Here is a 19258-nt window from a genome sequence, read left to right as displayed (position 1 = left end):
ACAGAGCATCAGGTAAGCAACACTCTTGAGAAAATATAAATTAAACAAATTATATACGATGTTCTGCAAGAAAATACAATAACAACCAAAAAAACTGAAGTCCACTGATGTGCCAAGTGGTTAGATAGTGTTACCAATCTATAGTATTAAGTTTTTGCCAGTGGGTTCAAGAACTGAATAGGTTGAAGGGAAGTAGCTGTTTTTGATCTTGGTGGTGTTCATCTCAGGCTTCTGTACCTCCAGCTCTGTGATAGCACGGCACAAGTGGAGAGTTCCTTCTTCCCTGGACGTCCTCTCTTGTGTGGCTTCACAGCTGTGTGTCAGACATGGCTATGAACAGCAATGGGGCCCCACAGGGGACTGTACTGGTGCCCTTCCTGTTTTCCCTGTATACCTCAGACTTTAGTGGGAGGCCTCATGTTCACCCACACTCTCCTCCATTTGCCAATTACTTTTTGAACTTTCACATAGAGTCACTGAGCACAGAAATGGGTCCTTTGCCCTAATTGGTCCACATCAACTAAAATTCCTTTCTAAGCTAGTCCCACTTGCATGCGTATGGCCCCCTGTCCCTCTGAACCTTCTCTTATCCATGCCCCGTCCAAGTCTTTTAAATGTTCATGTATCTGTCCCAACCACTTCCTCTGGCAGCTCATTCCATGTATCGATCACCCTCTGGGTGAAAAAGTTGCCTGTCCAAGATCCTATTAAATCGCTTTTCAGCTTAGTGACGTCTTTCCCCGAGCAGGGTGACCAAAACCCAACACAATTAACCAGTAGTCTGAACAAATGAGACATACCATCTCAACTTCAAAACAATGCCCTGGCTGACGAAGGCCTGCATGCTAAAAGTCTTCTTCACCACTCTACTTGTGACATCACTCTCTGGGTATCACGAACTTGCATACTTTTTTGGGCGAGGTGACTTCTTGTTTTCTCACCTACTTTTGTAATGTGCAAATTCAGATGCTGAATTTCCTAACAATAGACAATAGGTGCAGGAGTAGGCCATTTGGCCCTTTGAGCCAGCACCACCATTCACTGTGAAAATAGCTGATCATCCACAATCAGTACCCTGTTCCTGCCTTCTCCCCATATCCCTTGACTCCACTATCTTGAAGAGCTCTATCTCTTTCTTGAAAGAATCCAGAGAATTGGCCTCCACTGCGTTCTGAGGCATTCCACAGATCCACAACTCTCTGGGTGAAAAAGTTTTTCCTCAACTCCGCTCTAAATGGCCTACCCCTTATTCTTAAACTGTGGCCTCTGGTTCTGGACTCCCCCAACATCCGGAACATGTTTCCTGCCTCCAGTGTGTCCAATCCCTTAACAATCTTATATGTTTCAATCAGATCCCCTCTCATCTTTCTAAATTCCCGTGTATACAGGCCCAGTTGCTTCAATCTTTCAGCATATGACAGTCCTGCCATCCCGGGAATCAAATGCGTGAATCTACGCTGCACTCCCTCAATAGCAAGAATGTCCTTCCTCAAATTTGGAGACCAAAACTGCACGCAGATTTCTAACGCTTTTAGAAATCTATTAGAGGGAAGCAATGAAAGGAGTATGCCCCCTCAGTGGTGAGAAGGGAATTCTTTGTGTGGAGCTTGGGGATGGGCAGAGTCCTGAATGAATCCTTCCCATCAGTGCTCCACCAGGGAGAAGGATGAGAGAACGGACAATTAGGATAGTTGTACGCCAATGGTCTGGATTATGTATGCATCAAAGAGGAAGTGTTAGAGATAATTATGTACATGAAGGCAAACAAATCTCCAGAGTCTAATGCAGGGGTTCCCAACTCTTTTCATTGGCATGGACCCATATCATTAACCGAGGGGCGTGTGGACTCCAGGTGGGGAACACCTGGTCTAATGAAATACACAGCAAGGAAATAAGGGATTGCGGGGACTGATAGATTTTGCACCATCTTTAACCACAGGTGAAGTACTAGACGTCTGAAGGGTAAGATAATGTTTCCCTAATCACCTTAATTATCACTGATAAACCTATTGGCCTGAAACGCCAACTGTACTCTTTTCTAGACGCTACCTGACCTGCTGAGTTCCTTCAGCATTTTGTGTGTGTTGCCCTTCTCATCTTCTTACTTCTATTCAAACCCATTCTACATCTTGATCTGTTGACCTATTGTGCACTGATCTTCTCCTTCGTTAATGTTGCTAATTATTTTTCTGCTTGTCCTTCCTAAACATCTAATGTCCTGGAATTAGGAGTTCTAACCTTTCAGCACCTTGTAACCACGCCCTTGAAATGGTTCTCAGATCATATACATCCAGGCCCTCAATTCCTTTAACTTGTTAAGAATGCTGCTAAAATTTAAGTTGACAGCTTTCAATTCTGCAGGTCAGGCAGCAACTATGGAAATAAATAAACACTTGACTTTTCGCATCGAGTCCCTTCAAAAATCCTCATAAAGGGTCTTGCCCCAAAACATTGAGTACTTATTCATTTCCATGGATGCTGCCTGTCCTGCTGAATTCTTCCAGATGTCTAAATGTCTGTGTGTGTGGTTTTTGCTCTGGATTTCCAGCATCTGCAGAATACCCTGTGATTATAGCTTTCAATTCCATCTTTTTACAAGCTCTTCTTCTCAATCCCATATGCAGGCGCATGCTTACATCAGTATGCTCCTGCCCTTGTGTCACAGTAATTTCTCCTCCCCACAATATCCTCCCTCTAATTTTCTAAATCGTAACTCATTAGAAAAGGTGGAAGAGGGAAAAAGAACTGAAAGTGCAAAAATAAATACTCTCAGGTAGCCAGGTAATGTCTGATGAAATGTCAGTCACAGTTTACATAAATTTATGTATTTATTGAGATACAGTGCCGTGTAGGCCCTTCAAATCGTGCAGCCCAGCAACCCCCGATTGACAGACTAGCCTAATCACACGACAATTTACAATGACTGATTAACCTACCAATCAGTTTGTCTTTGGATTGTAGGAGGAAACCGGAGCACCTAGAGGAAACCCACACAGTCATGGGGAGAATGTACAAACTCCTTACAGGCAGCAGCGGGAATTGAATCTGGATTGCTGGTACTGTAAAGTGTTGTGCTAACCGCTACATTACCATGCTGTCCCTTATTAACCTGGATATTAAGGGATTGATAGAAAACTTTATAGGTGATTAGAGTCACAGAACATGACAGCCCAGAGACAGGCCATTCGGCCCATCTAGTCAGGCTGAGCTATTATTCTGTCCAGTCTCATCGACCTGCACCTGGACCATACCCCTCCCATCCATGTACCTATCCAAATTTCTCTTAAGTGTTGAAATCAAACCCACTTCCACTGGCAGCTCATTCCACGTTCTCAGTACCCTCCAAGTGAAATAGATACCCCTCAAGTTCCCCTTATTCACCCTTAACTGATGACCTCTAATTCAAGTTTCACCCAACCACAGTGGAAAAAACCTGCTTATACTTACCCTATCTATATCCCTCATAATTTTATATACCTCTAACAAATCTCTCCACATTCTCCTCACCTATTCAACCTGTCCTGAGATGAAGGGCCTGTTCTGTGCAGTACTGCCCTATGATTCTATCAGTAGATAAACAGAGACAGGTATTGCCTCACGTGGAGCTATGTACACTGTTTAGACCAGAAATTGCAGGTTTGATTCCTAATCTGTGGTTTTACCTGAGCAGCTTGTGAATATCTAGTCAGATTGCAAGAATCTGCCTCAATTCTTCTCCTCAGATCGAGTAGTTTGGGAGGGGTTAAGAGGGCCAAACACAGACAGAAGGAACTAGCTATCGGGGCTACACAGTCTCCATGGACAAGTTGGGCTGAGGGGTCTGGTTCCATACTCTAAAATGAACTAAATTCATCCAGGAATCTTGTTCCCTCGTGCTATCCTGGAACCTGCCCTCTGATGTGCAAGAACCAGGGTAGTGTAGAGGTAAGCACGGCGTTTTACAGTACTGATGACTTGTGCTCAATTCCTGCCATTGCCTGTAAGGAATATGTACCTTCTCCCCATGACTACGTGGATTTCCTTCAGGTGCTCTGGTTTAGACCACAAGACATAGGAGCAGAATTAGGCCACTCAGCCCATCGAGCCTGCTTCGCCATTCCATCATGGTTGATCCTGGATCCCACTCAACCCCATACACCCACCTTCTCATCATATCCTTTGATGCCCTGACCGATCAGAAAATGATCAAATTCTGCCTTAAATATACCCATCGACTTGGCCTCCATCGCAGTCTGTGGCAGAGCATTCCGAAGATTCACCACTCTCTGGCTAAAAAAAATCTCTCTATACCTCTGTTCTAAAGGGTCACCCCTCAATTTTGAGGCTGTGCCCTCTGGTTCTGGATATCCTCACCACAGAAAACATCCTCTCCACATCCACCCTATCTAGTCCTTTCAACATCTGGTAGGTTTCAATGAGATTCCCCCACATTATTCTAAATTCCAGTGAGCACAGGCCCAAAACTGCCAAATGCTCCTCACATTAACCCCTTCAATCCTGGAATAATCCTCATGAACCTCCTCTGGACTCTCTTCAATGACAACACATCCTTTCTGAGATACAGGGCCCAAAATTGTTGATAATACTCCAAGTGCGGCCTGACTAGTATCTTATAAAGACCCAGCATTATCTCCTTGCTTTTATATTCTATTCCCTTTGAAATAAATGCCAACATTGCATCTGCCTTCTTTAAGGTTTCCTCTCACAGTCCCTGTAGATTGCCCTGTGATTAGACTAGGATTAAATCAGACGATTGCTGAGCAGTGCAGCTTGAACATCCAGAAGGGCTTATTCTGTGTGGTATCTCAACGAAACATTTTTAGAAAAAAATAAAAACCAGCAAGAACTATTGATGAGATGACGTTTCTATATAGTTCCAAGGCAAAGAATGGGAACTTGAGTTGGATACTGCATTGACAGGGTTTATTTGTAGATGATTAGTGTTGAGGAAGGGTATGAGAGATGGAGAACATGTGCGCATGCACACACATACACATGCACGCACACCCACACACAGAAAAAACTGTTGTAGTGAAGCAGTAAAGTAACCGGCAAATCAGCCCTTTATTCTCTGAGAATGACAGGAAAGAGAAAAACGTTTAAAGTGTTCTTCCACACCCCACAACAAAACTGGCGCTGATACACCATCACCATCCTCAGAGATCAGAAAGACCACGTTTGCGCTTTGAACACCAAACTCTACATGCGTTTGATCGACAAAGTAAAAATGTCCGTACCAGTGTGCGTCTTCATATGCTCATCGAAATACTGCTTCATGTTAAAATCCTTCCCGCACCATTGACACATGAACTGCTTGTGTCCGATGTGGATGCTCATATGAGAGCGCAACTGATACTTGTACTGGAATCTTTCATTGCAGTTCTAATGATTGAGACACAAGTGTGAAAGGTAGGATTAGTGCAGCTCCTTACAGAAAGAGTAAAGACATGTACAGCCCAACTCCCAATAGGTCTTTTATACAAAATTGGATGATTTCTAATATCCACCAATGGTATATGATTGATAAAACATAGCACATAGAACATTACAGCACAGTACAGGCCCTTCAGCCCACAATGTTGCGCCGATCTTTTCACCTACTCTAAGATCAATCTACTGTTCCCTCTTACAAAGCTCTCCATTTTTCTATCATCCATGAGTCTATCTAACTGCCGTAGATAGTCCCAAACACGGCTGCAGAAGGACAGGGTTGGGCATTGGGCTGGCAATTCTATCCCATAAAATCTCAATGCTATAGAAACTCCAACAGAAGCTCTAAAGTCCTCATCCCTGGGAGAGGAAGAGTCTTCAAAGCTGGGTTACACCTGGGGACAGCTTGAAAGACTGGTCCAGGACAGAGGACTCAGGTGAGCTGTTGATGGAGGCCTATGTCCCAGTAGGGCATGATGGGTTAAAGAAGATGTGCACATTCTAGAGGTTTTCAATCAGGACTCTTCTCTCATTTCTGCATGTCACAAGATGATGCTGGCCTTGGGGAGACCCGAATATCTGCTTTTGTGTGTCTGTTAACAGCTGCACAACAACCAAATGAAGTATGCACCAGTGCACGCTCAAATCAGTGTAAACTGATGTGAGGTCTACAAGCAAAGCCATAAGCACCCTGGAAGAAAGATAATTTTTGCCTTTCCTCCATCTCTCCATAAACCCTTTCCCTACTGAAGCTCCTCAAAACAAAATCCCAAACTACCACTGCACAGTGGCCAGATTCAGTCCTTGGTGGGCAGTGGGAGTAAAGAATTTAGGTTCAGTGGAGCTGGGTGGATGTGGGGATCGTGTGGGAGGGGAGGTATGGGCAGAGTGCTGTTGTTTGTGCCCAGGGACTCCATCTGAACGTGTGAGGGTGTTGCCAGGATCTGAGGGCACGAGTTCGAGGGAAATGTTGAATGAGGAGTGTAGGAGAATGAGGGGAGATTTGATAGAGATATACAAAATTATGAGTGGCATATGTATAGGATAAATGCCAGCAGGCTTTTTCCACTGATGTTCAATGAGACTAGTACTATAGGTCATAGGTTAAGGGTGAAAGGTGAAATATTTAAGGGGAACCTGAGGGGGATCTTTTCACAGAGGGTGGAACAATTGCAACACTGGAAAAGTACATGAGTGTGGGGGGGAGGGGGTTGGGCATGGAGGTATGAGTCGATGTGATTAGACAGATAACTGTTCGGCATTGATCAGGGCTGAAGGGTCTGTTTCGAAACCTGAAGTGCTCTGTGACTACAGCGATCCCAACAAACTCTGATTACTGGGAGCTGCTGCAACGTGACAAGATAATCCAAGGTTACTTGCATCAACCCTCTAGGTGCCTGAACAAGACTGCCACCATAAGGAATGAAGATTTTGAATGATCTAAGGGTACTACAGTGGAGATCACCCCAGAAAATGAATCAAAGTTTGTAGCAAAGATAGCCAAAACATACCAACTAGTTACCTACTGATTGGAAGATGGGGCTATTTAGAACATTGCCTGAGCATATTGATGAACATTTTCCCAGTGCGGGGGGTGGCATGGAGTGTTTACACAGAGAGGAAGCAGGAGGGCAACAAGTCTGCACTGGAACACTGGGGACCAGCATTCTTCAGACAAAGGAAATGGTATGCAAATTTGAAAGTTCTACAGCAGCGTCAAATTAAAAGCAAGTGAAGGATTGATACAGCACTCTCTTCTTCAGCTGGAAGTTCTTATGAGAAGCAAGTCATCAAATGCACGCTTAGTATTCTTTAAATAACAAACATCAATATCTCCCAGGATTTATTTTCAATACAGTTTACTCTCACAAATGTTAGCCTTAATGCCCTTTATTCAAAGTTAAGAAGTCTAGTTCCATCTTGACAAGCTTCAGAAATCAAGAACAAAGTTGGAAATACTCAGTGCACTAGGCAGCATCGACCGGAAACATCTGTCTCTCTGTGTGCTTTGTCTCGAGTATTTCTCGAATTTCAGTTTCATTCCACTAAAACTTTAAGTGCCTTGGCTGTGTGGGGAATGAAGCATGCAAATCCCAGTGTAACAATCTGTTAGTATTTGACTGGCTCAGAGTTCTTGCCCAGTGAAATGTCCCAGTCCAACTGCAACGGACTGGTACACTTGAACTACTAGATCACAGCACAGAGAAGGATCTGAAGAGGAATAGGACTCCTACCTGGAGCAGATTATCTGACTGAACATTGATACACTTCTTGATAACCAGAATTTCCAATAAGTCAGAGTTCTTCATCAACAATGGTCAATGTAAATCTACATTTGGCTCAGAGGAAGACACAATTTTAGGTCAACCCATGATAGAGGGTTGGGTGTGGAGTGTGGTGGAAGGAATTAAACTTGGGAAACCTGCAGAAATTCCAACAGTACAGGAGTTGGGATGATACGTTGATGTTGGGCAAGGCCAAATTTGGAGTAGTGTGTGCAGTTCTGGTCAGTTTGCTACAGGAAAGATATTCATAAGACTGGAAGAATGCACAGAAAGTCAGAAGGATGTTACAAGGACTTGAAGACCTGAGTAACAGGGAAAAGTTGAGTAGGTTAGGACTTTATTCCCCATAGCAAACTTGAAGGCAGAATACAGGGTTTAAAGACAGGATTCTTAGCAGTGTAGAGGAACAGAGGGATGTTGGGGTGGATCCCTCAAAGTTGGCGAGCAGGTTGATCAGGTGGTTAAGGTGGCGTAGGCAGTTTTGGCCTTCATTAGTTGGTGGATTCAGTTTAAAAGCCACAAAGTAATCTTGCAGTTCTGTAAAAACTAGGTTAGACCACAGTTGGTATATTGTGTTCAGCCCCAGTCACCTCAGCGCAGAGGAGATTTACCAGGATGCTGCCTGAATTAGAGAGCATGTCTAATTTAGAGGGCGTGAGTTAGGACTTTTATCTTTGGAGCAACGGAGGGTGAGAGGCAATTTGACAGAGGTGTACAAGATGACAAGAAGCATAGAAGGACTCCCCGCTCCCCTCCCAGCATGAAACTAGCTAATACGAAGGGGCATAATTATTGAAACTAATAGGGGCACACTTTCTAATTATGAAAGAGACACGTTGGGATGGAATTATAGTAGAACAATAAAGCTGACTGGAACCAGCTTTAATTCTAATAGCTTTACTTTCCACATGGCATGCTCCTCACACTTTGGGGGGGGGGAAGAGAGGGGGGGACAGAGAGAGGGGGGAGGGGGGAGAGAGAGAGAGGTGGAGGAGAGGGGGAGAGGGGGAGAGGGGGAGAGGGGGAGAGGGGGAGAGGGGGAGAGGGGGAGAGGGGGAGAGGGGGAGAGGGGGAGAGGGGGAGAGGGGGAGAGGGAGAGAGGGAGAGAGGGAGAGAGAGAGAGAGAGAGAGAGAGAGAGAGAGAGAGAGAGAGAGAGAGAGAGAGAGAGAGAGAGAGAGAATGCCTATAAGAAGTAATCACAATGGATTTCATTTGGCTTTTTGACACTGATCAACAGAAAAGACTCCTTTGTGTCAAAGTGAAAATAAATTTCTGTAAATTTGTCTAAATTTATTACAATTATTAAACACAAAATAATTGATTGCATAATTACTCAGCCCCTTCAAGTCAGTATTTAGTAGATGCACCTTTGACAGCAATTACAGCCTTGAGTCTGTGTGGATAGGTCTCCATCAGCTTTGCACATCTGAGTACGGTAATTTTCCCCCATTCTTCTTTACAAAACTGCTCAGATTGTATGGGATTTGTGAGTGAACAGCCCTTTTCAAGTCCAGCCACAATTCTCAATTGGATTGAGGTCTGGACTCTGACTTGGCCACTCCAGGACATTAACTTTGTTGTTTTTAAGCCATTCCTGTGTAGCTTTGACTTTATGCTAGAGGTCATTGCCTTGCTGGAAAACAAATCTTCTCCCAAGTTGAAATTCTCTTACAGACTGCATCAGGATTTCCCTGTATTTTGCTGCCTTCACAAGGCTCCAGAGGCCTGCTGCAATGAAGCACCCCCCATAGCATGATGCAGACACCACCATGCTTCACAGTAGGGGTGGTGTGTTTTTGATGATGTGTGGTGTGTGGTGTCTGGCTTATGCCAAACATAGCGTTTAGTCTGATGGCCAAAAAAATCAACTTTGGTTTCATCAGACCTTAGAACCTTCTTCCAGCTGACTTCAGAATCTCCCGCCTGCCTTCTGGCAAACTCTAGCTGAGATTTCATGGGAGTTTTTTTCAACAGTGGCTTTCTCTTTGCCCCTCCCCATAAAACTGTGACTGGTGAAGCACCCGGGCAACAGATACTGTATACACAGTCTCTCCTATCTTAGCCATTGAAGCTTGTAATTCCTCCAGAGTTGTCATAAGTCTCTTGGTGGCCTCTCTCAGTAATTCCCTTCTTGCACAGTCACTCAGTTTTTGAGGATGACCTGCTCAGGGCAGATTTACAGCTGTGCCATATTCTTTCCATTTCTTGATGATTGACTTAACTGTACTCCAAGGGATATTCGGTGACTTGGAAATATTCTTGTATCCATCACCTGACTTGTGCTTTTCAATAACCTTTTTGTGGAGTTGCTTGGAGTGTTCTTGGATTTGTCTTCATGGTGTAGTTTTTGCCGGGACACTGACTCAACAGCAGTTGGACCTTCCAGATACAGGTGTATCTTTACCACAATCAAATGAAACACCTTGACTGCACATGGTGATCCCCATTTACATGACTTCTAAAACCAATTGGCTGCACCAGTGATGATTTAGTGTGTCATATTAAAGGGGATGAATACTTCTGCATCAATTATTTTGTGTTTTATATTTGTAATTAACTTAGATCACTTTGTAGAGATCTGTTTCACTTTGACACGAAAGAGTCTTTTTCTGTTGATGTCAAAAAGCCAAAATAAATCCACTGTGATTCAATGTTGTAAAACAATAAAACATGAAAATTTCTGTGTGGGGGGGAGGGGTGAATACTTTTTATAGGTGCTGTAACTGGTTGGGCTTCCACCAGCTCTGCTTTTCTTCCTGCGTGTAGCATCTATGACTCCTTAATCTCAGTCCAATGGACCTGGTCAGAGTTGTATCATGATATAACCCAGCACTTCCATAAATATTTCCCGTTGACATTGGGACCACAGAAGTAACATTAAAACGTGATGAAAAGTATTTTAAGGAGTAATAACAGTGAAAATTGCTACTCAGGATTCACAGGAAGTCGTTTGAAATGGATTATTAAACAATGTTTAAGTTAGACTCATTCTGAAAAAGTACATATACATTTTGCAGAATAGTGTGAGGGTTCAGAGTGGATTTATCAATCTAAGGTGACACTCACCTCACATTTGAAAGGTTTCTCCCCTGAATGCTGCAGAGAGTGGACTTTTAGTGACATGCTGCGTTTAAACGACTTCCCACATGTCTCGCAGGTGAATGGCATGTCCTTCGTGTGAGCTGAAACAAAAACAAATAGTAACAGGAATGACGTAATCAGGAATTTGAAATTCTACTGCAGCTTTCATAACCTCAGGAAGCTCAAAGACACGAGTGACACTGAAGATCTGTGAAGTGAAGCTATTACTGCTTCTGAAAGTCCACGAACACTATCTCATGACTTTGCTGTCCTTCTGCACTTTTATTTAATATATCTATCTTATTGTAACATATAGTGATTTTTATTACATCTTGCATGCAAATCAACAGATTTCATGACATTTATCAGTGTTAATAAACTGCATTCTGATTCCAAAAAAAGATGAACTGGATTTTGAAAGTCTAATCAGATTAATAAGATTAGCTTTATTTCTCATATGTTGATATTTTGACAAACTTTTATAGATGTGTGGTGAAAAGTATACTGACGGGCTGCATCACAGCCTGTATGAAAACACCAATGCCCTTGAATGGAAAATCCTACTAAAATAGTGGGTATGGCCCAGTCCATCACAGGTAAAGCACACCCCAGCACTGCACACATCTACTTGAAACACTGTCACAGGAAAGCAGCATCATCATTAGGGACCCCCAGCACTCAGGACATGCTCTCTTCTGGCTGCTGCCATCAGGAAGACGGCATGGAAGCCTCAGGACTCGCCATCAGGTTCAGGAACAGTTATCACCTATCAATCATCAGGCCCGTGAACCAATTACTCAAATTCACTTGCCCCATCACTGAACTGTTCCCACAACCTTTGGACTCACTATCAAGGACTTTTCATCTCACGTTTACAAAGCTCATTATTTATCTATCTATCTATCTATCTATTTATTTATTTATTTATTTGTCTTTTTATATTTGCACAGTTTGTTGTCTTTTACACACTGGTTGAACTTCCAAGTTGGTGCAGTCTTTCACTGATTCTCTTCTGGTTTCATTCTACAGATTTACTGAGTAAGCCTGCAAAAAAAAAGAATCTCAGAGTTGCATATGGTGACATCTATGTATCTTGATAATAAAGTTTACTTTGGACTTTGAAGTGTATCATCCGTGACAAATCAAATCAGTGACGATGGCGCTGGGGCAGCCTGCAAGTGTTGCTGTGCTTCCGGTGCCAACATAGCGTGCCGATAACTCACTAACCCTAGCCATACGCCTTTGGAACGTGCGAGAAAACACACAATACCTCGGGGAGAACGTACAAACTCTTTACAGGCAGTGGTGGGAATTGAACTCCGATCAGTGACTGCTGATGCCCTAACCACTCCCTATGTCCTTTCATTCATTCCACTCCATACCTCGACATTTTCTTTCCAGCCACTTTTCCATGTATTGCTGTACGGACGAAAATAAACGCTTCAACCCCAAACGCAGAGTTTCTAACTCGATAGGGCATCACAGATATACACCACAGAAACTGGTCCTTTGGTCTGTGCCAACTATCAATCTTGATACCGGGTTTCGACCTGAAACACAGTTGGCTCCCTTCCTGCCACAGATGCTGCTTGACACATTGAGTTCTTGCAGCAGATTGTCTGCTTCATCCATTTGTACCAGCCCCCATATTCCCATCAATTCCCCCCAGAATTACCCAGGGATAACTGTATGTGGCCAATTACCAACCACACCTCCGTGGGATGTGTGAGGAATGAGAACTGCCGGAGAAAACTCAGGAGACATCAACTCCACACTGGCAGCGCCGGAGGGCGAGGACTGAACCCAGGTGAATTGACCTGTGAGACTTGACTAGCTACATCAGGGTGCTGTCCTCATCCTCCAATTAGGAAGTTTGTAGTTCACTCTTTCAGAATAGGTTGACCTTTGATCTAGCAAAAATGTTCAAAGACAAATTTTGAAAATGTGCAGTTACAGACATCATCTGTATCTGGCGCTCCCAGTGCAGCCTCCTTTACGCTGGGGAGACCTATCATAGATCAGGCGATCAACTTCATCAAGCACCTTTGCCCCGTCTGCCTCTAAAGGCGGGATTTTCTGGTGGCCACCCATTTCAGTTCCATTTCCCATCTCCGTTCCGACACGTCGGCCCATAGTCTCCTCTACTGCCACAATGATGCCAAACTCAGGAGTTGGAGAAGCATCGTCTCAGATTCCATCTGGAATGGCATGAACTAATTTCCCTTTCCAGCTCTCTCCTTACTCCTTCCCTTCTCACCTTCCACTGTCATCCCTCCTTCTTCCCTTTCTTCCATGGCCCACCGTTCTCTCCTGTCAGATTGCTTCTTCTTCAGCCTCTTCCACCTCCCATTTTCCCATTTCATCCCCTCCCCTACCCACCTATCACTTTTTAGCTTGTACTCGTTCCCCTCCCACCTTTTCATTCTGGCTCCTTCCCCCTTCCTTTCCAGTGCTGATAAAGGATCTTGGCCTGAAATGTCAACTGATTATATTTCATTAAGAGTTTGAGGAGATTTGGTTTTATCAAAAACGTCTACAGATGTACCGTGGAGAGCATTCTGACAGGCTGCACCACGGTCTGGTATGGGAATGGGTGGCTACAGCACAAGTTCGAAATCAACTGCAGAGCAGTAAAATTAGCCAGCTCCATCATGGGTACCTGCCTCTGTAGTATCAAAGACATCTTCAAGGAGTGGTGCCTTAGAAACATGGCATGCATCATTAAGGACCCCCACCACCCAGGGCATGCTCTCTTCTCATTGTTACCATCAGGAGGAGGAACAGAAGCCTGAAGGCACACACTCAGTTCTTCCCCTCTGCCATCTGATTTCTAAATGGACATTGAACCCATGAACACTATCTCACTACTTTTTTTCTATTTCTGCTTTTGTACTACATATTATATATATATATTTACCGTAATTGTTTTTCATATATTTATCATGTATTGCATTGTACTGCTGCCACGAAGTTAACAAATTCCATGACACATGCCAATGTTATTAAACCTGAATCTGATTACTCCCCTCCATAGATGTTGCCTGACCTGCTGAATTCCTCCAGCAATTTGTGTGTGTTGCTCTGAGTTTCCAGCTTCTGCAGAATATCTTGTGTTTAAGTCAAGATTACACAGAAACTAGCTGCACAACCACCCAAGATAAACAACACTGATGAATGCCAACCTCTGGAAGATGGCTGTGGAGAACAACTTCCCACACTTAGCCACCGGTTTCCACATCAAAAGTTCTACTTTTCCCTCACTTACTTTATCACTTTTGTGCTTGGTTTGGCCCAGGTACTCTTTCTCTCACAAAGTGCTTGTACAATTGGAGGCACAAAGTTCAACAGTTTATTAACACCATAAGATACAGCAACAGAATTAAGCCATTTGGCCCATTGAGTCTGCCCCACCATTTCAACACAGCTGATCCAATTTTCCTCTCAGCCCCAATATCCTGCCTTCTCCCCGTATCCCTCCATGCTCTGATCAATCAAAAATCTCTCCACCTCGTCCTTAAATATACATAAAGGCATGGCATCCACAGCTGCCTTTGGCAACAAATTCCACAAATTCACCATTCTCTGGCTAAAGAAATTCCTCCTCATCTCTGTTGTAAAAGTGTGCCCCTCTATGCTGAGGCTGTGTTCTCTGGTCTTGAGACTCTCCCACCATAGGAAATGTCCTCTCCGCATCCACTCTGTCAAGACCTTTCACCATTTGATAAGTTTCAATTAGGTCATTCTGCATTCTTCTGAATTCTAGTGAATACAGGCCCACAGCCATCAAATGCTCTTCATATGACAAGCTATTTTCGTGAACCTCCCTTGAACCCCCTACGCATCTTTTCTAAGTTACGGGGCCCAAAGCTGCTCACAATACTCTAAGTGAGGCCTCACCAGTGCTTTAAAAAGTCTCCACATTACATTTTTGCTTTTATATTCTAGTTCTCTTGAAATGAATGCTAACATTGCATTTGCCTTCCTCACCACAGACTCAACCTGCAAGTTAACCTTCAGGGAATCCTGCACAAGGACTCCCAAATCCCTTTGCGCATCAGTTTTTTTGTATTTTCTCTCCAGAGCCACCCTTTTAATTTCTCCCACCAAAGTGCACGACCATAAACTTGTAGCTATAATCTTCTTTCAGCCATGATTCACTGATGCTTACAACATCATACATGCTGATCTGCAACCGTGCTACAAGTTCATTTACCTTATGCTGTATACTGCATTGACAGGGTTTATTTGTAGATGATTAATGTTGAGGAAGGGTATGAGAGATGCAACTCATCCTGTCAATTTTGCCCTATCAACAGCCCCTCCTCACTACACATTGCCTCCGTTTATCAACTACCTCATCTTCAGCACTATCACCCAACTTTCCGATGATACTTCCTGCATTGAAATACAGGCAGCTCAGGACACTAGTCACACCATGCTCAACCTTTTGATTCCTAACTTTGTCTGAGGTCTCACCAACATCTGCCTCTACAATCTCTCCACCAACTGTTCTGGCACTCTGGTTCCCATCTTCCCACAACTCTAGTTTAAACCCCACCATGCAGCATTAACAAACCTTCCCGCTAGGATATTAGTCCCCCTCCAGTTCAGGTGTAAACCGTCCCTTCTGTACAGGTCTCACCTTCCCTGGAAGAGATTCCAATGATCCAAAAATCTTGTGCCCTCCCTCCTACACCAATTCCTTAGCCACATAATAAACTGTATAATCTTCCCAGTTCTGGCCTCACTAGTACGTGGCACAGGTAGCAATCCTGAGATCACAACCCTGGAGGTCTGCCCTTTAACTTAGTACCTGACTCCCTATGCAGAACCTCATCAGTTATCCAACCCACATCAGTGGTACCTACATGGACCATTACCTCTCTCTGTTCAGCCTCCTGCTTAAGAATGCTGAGGACTCGATCAGAGATGTTCCAGGCCCTGGCACCCATGAGGCAACATACCATCCGGGAAACTTGTACTGGCCCACAGAACCTCCTGTCCGTTCCTCGGACTAATGAATCCCCTATGAATCCCCTATGTGCTTTTTCTAACTTTCTCACCCCACCCCGAGTCATAGAGTCATTAACACAACAGTACCACCACAGATACCTCCCCTTTCCTCCTCCTAACACTCCAGGCCCAGCAGCTACACATGCTCATTTTAACTACAGATTTCAGCATTTCCACAGTAACCACACATTGGTCACGGTGCTTTCTGTCCCAGTCCTCTCTGCATGCCATCTACTGAAGTGTCCGCTTTTACAGCAGAACCTAAAATGATCTTTCTCTTTTGCTTCTAATTGCATTCTTTCTCGTAAAAAAAAAATCAGCATACAGGAGGAAGATTGAAAATCTGGTAGAGTGGTGCCACAGCAAGAACCTCTCACTCAATGTCAGCAAAACCAAAGAAATGATTATATATCGGAGGAGGAGAAAGCCAGTCTTCATTAGGGAAAGGAGGTGGAGAAGGCAATTCGATTCAAAGTTTATGGAGTCTGCTGAGGATTGAAGAGTACTGTCAAAGGAGCAAGAGAACACTCGCTAAAGAGATACTGCAGACTTCTGCACATTTTATAATATATCTGCTTTATAGTTCCTTGTGCAGCTTTGAATGAAAATTTGTTTGTTATTACTGCAAGGAAATCTGCAAGGTACATTTCATGCACCATGTGATTAGAGACTACTATTACGGAAGAATTGTGCTCACAAACACTTTTCCAATTTGTTTAATTCCATTTGGCATTCACTGAAAATTAAAGAAATGAAAGATTGGTTTTATTTGTCATATGTATGTTGCATCAACAGTCAACACCGTCTGAGGATGTGCTGGGGACAGCACACAAGTGTTGTCACGTTTCTGGTGCCAACATAACACGACTACAACTCACTAACCCTAACCTGTACAGCTTTGGAATGTGGGAGAAAACCAGAGCACGTGGAAAAGGTACCGAATCCTTGAAGACAGTGGCACAATTGAACCTGGGTTGCTGGTGCTGGAAAAGTGTTACGCTAACCAGTACACTATAATGCCACCCTTTGTAACTGATTCATCAATGATTTAATGCACTTACCAACCATGTGTTTTCTGACGTGGGCCATCGTGTAAAATTTTTTTTCGCAGATTTCACACGAGAACTTTTTCTCAGCATAACCATGGACTATTTTATTGTGCTCATGAAGGGACCAAAGCTTCTTAAATGCTTTCCCACAGGTGACGCACTGAAATATAGAACAGAGGAATCACTTGTTTAAAATAAGTCATAACCAAAATTATTCAAGATTGGCAAAAATCGAAATAAAGAACATTTTACTTTGTATGCTGGCTCAGGTAGTTCCCAATGCCTGACACAACACTGATTACTTAACTCTCTACATTGTACATATTTTAGGTTTGACCTAACAATTGGATGCAATTATGCAGAAAGCACACCAGCAGCAAGACTTCATTAGGAGTTTGACCAGCTTTGGTATATTCCCCAAGCTTCTAGCAAATCTCTACAAATGTACAGTGGAGCGTATTCTGACTGGTGGCATTACTGTCTGGCGTGGAGGCCCCAATGCACAGGATTGAAAGAGGCGGCAGAGGGCAGTAGACACAGCCAGCTCCATCACGAGCACAAGTGGCTCCAGCATCAAGGACAACTTCAAAAGGCATTGCCTCAAGAAGGTGGCACCCATCACTTAGAACCCTCACTGGTTGGAACATGTCCTTTGCCATTACTATCATCAGGAAGGATCGATACACACACAACATTGTTGTTACAGCTCCTTCTTCTCCTCCTCCATCCCACTTCCAAATGTTCCACGTACCCCATGAACACTTCTTCACTATTCCGCTTTTACTCTATTTAATTATATTCTTATATTGTAACTTACAAAAACGTTTTATGTCTTGCATAATTCTGCCACCACAAAACAAAAGATTTCATGGCATATGTACGTCAGTGATAGTAAACCTGATTCTGGTGTACAGCTGAGGAAAATTCCTAAGTTATCAACCCAAAGTACTGTGATTTCTACAATATTAAAAGCTATATTGACAAGAATTTCATGCATCTCAAATGAAATCTTGAAAGATTTTTCAGTAAAAATACAGATAAGAGCTGAATTTTACACAGCAATTCATCCTTCCAATGGTCTCCATTGCCCTTCAGTACCCACTAACCCTTGTTACCCGCACCCAACTTTCACCTGAATTTACCCTGCATCGAATTTTCATTTCCACTACTCCTCCTCAGCTGCCACTCCAGATATTAATTACAGTCATTAATTAATCTCCTCATAACCATCATCAGAAAGGAGGTACAAGAGCCTGAAGACATGTATGTAATGTTTTACAAACACCTTCTTCTCTTCCACCATCATTTATACTAATGGCCTGTGAACACAACCTCACTATTTTGCTGTGGTCCAGGTGCTGGTCGGTGGGACTAGGCAGAGTAATAGATTAGCACAGGCTAGATGGGCCGAAGAGCCTGCTTCTGAGCTGTAGTGCTCTATGAATCTATGTGCCTGAAACCAAAGTGTATACAAGCAGCAAGCGGATTGAATTCTATCCTTGTATTGCTCAATTGCGGTCTCTCTCTCTCTCTCTCTCTCATAATTACAGTGTTGTGAAGACTCCTCTCTCTCCTCTAAAATAAACATTTTAATAACCACTATGTTTGCAAGCTTTAAGGGTATGAATCTATTTGGAACCATGATGTAGCTTTGGCAGTTTAAGAAATAACTATTTTGCCCTAGGTCTGAAAATGTGGGACCTCAGGAATCAGTTATAAGGCAAGTGAATCAGACAGAAGTAGGTTTGACGATATTTCTCAATGTTGTCAATTTGTAGTTAGGACTGCAGAGTACCACAATCAAGTCAGTCAAATCTGATGCTAATCATGAGTTTCACATGTGGACTTCAAAAGTTTTCAATTTGTTCACTTTGGTGAAAAAGCAGTGATCCTGGGAAACGAGCTGGTAGAGGACAATATCCTCAGGAATGATTCAGATTCACTAATTTATCACATGCACATCAAACATACAGTGAAATGTGTTCTTTGCGTTAACAATTAATACACTCAAGCATGTGCTGGGGATAGCCTGAAAATGCTGCCACACTTGCCAGCGCCAACTCAGTGTGCCCACAAAGCACAGCAGAACAACACAACAACAACAACAACCACGAAACAAGCCCCGTTCCTCCTTCCCACCCATGCAGAAACACCGTCCTCTAACCCCAGGACAGGCTATCTTCAACCTCTAGTGAACTCAGACTCGCAGACATTGGGCCTTGACTTCTGGACTTCCAGCTGACCTTCTGGGGTTACTAAATAATGAATGAATAAGCCAATGGACAGGTCATCTCCTGCAGTCCCTGTCAAACTTGTATTTCTCATGCCACTAAGCCAGTGCTACTCGAACAACATTCCCTTCAGTCTTATCCCATTTATTTCTTGGCAACCTATTTTCT

At 43.4% G+C, this 19258-nt stretch overlaps 1 protein-coding gene across 8 annotated transcripts in view; it reads right to left on the bottom strand.

Annotated features, from left to right (window-relative positions):
- The window catches only part of zbtb47b (zinc finger and BTB domain containing 47b), a 270179-nt gene that overhangs the window by 9419 nt on the left and 241502 nt on the right, over positions 1 to 19258 (bottom strand). For all 8 annotated transcript variants that reach the window (XM_059971748.1, XM_059971746.1, XM_059971747.1 and 5 more), the window contains 3 exons: positions 16872 to 17019; positions 10783 to 10898; positions 5238 to 5382 (listed from right to left, as the gene is read on the bottom strand). In XM_059971748.1, the coding sequence (XP_059827731.1) occupies positions 5238 to 5382; positions 10783 to 10898; positions 16872 to 17019 (409 nt within the window). The remainder of the gene's footprint in view (positions 1 to 5237; positions 5383 to 10782; positions 10899 to 16871; positions 17020 to 19258) is intronic.

The sequence above is a fragment of the Hypanus sabinus genome, chromosome 6 (assembly GCF_030144855.1).
Source record: "Hypanus sabinus isolate sHypSab1 chromosome 6, sHypSab1.hap1, whole genome shotgun sequence".
Lineage (NCBI taxonomy): Eukaryota > Metazoa > Chordata > Chondrichthyes > Myliobatiformes > Dasyatidae > Hypanus > Hypanus sabinus.
Note: the sequence above shows the minus strand (reverse complement) of the source record. Positions and strands in the feature narration are given on the sequence as shown.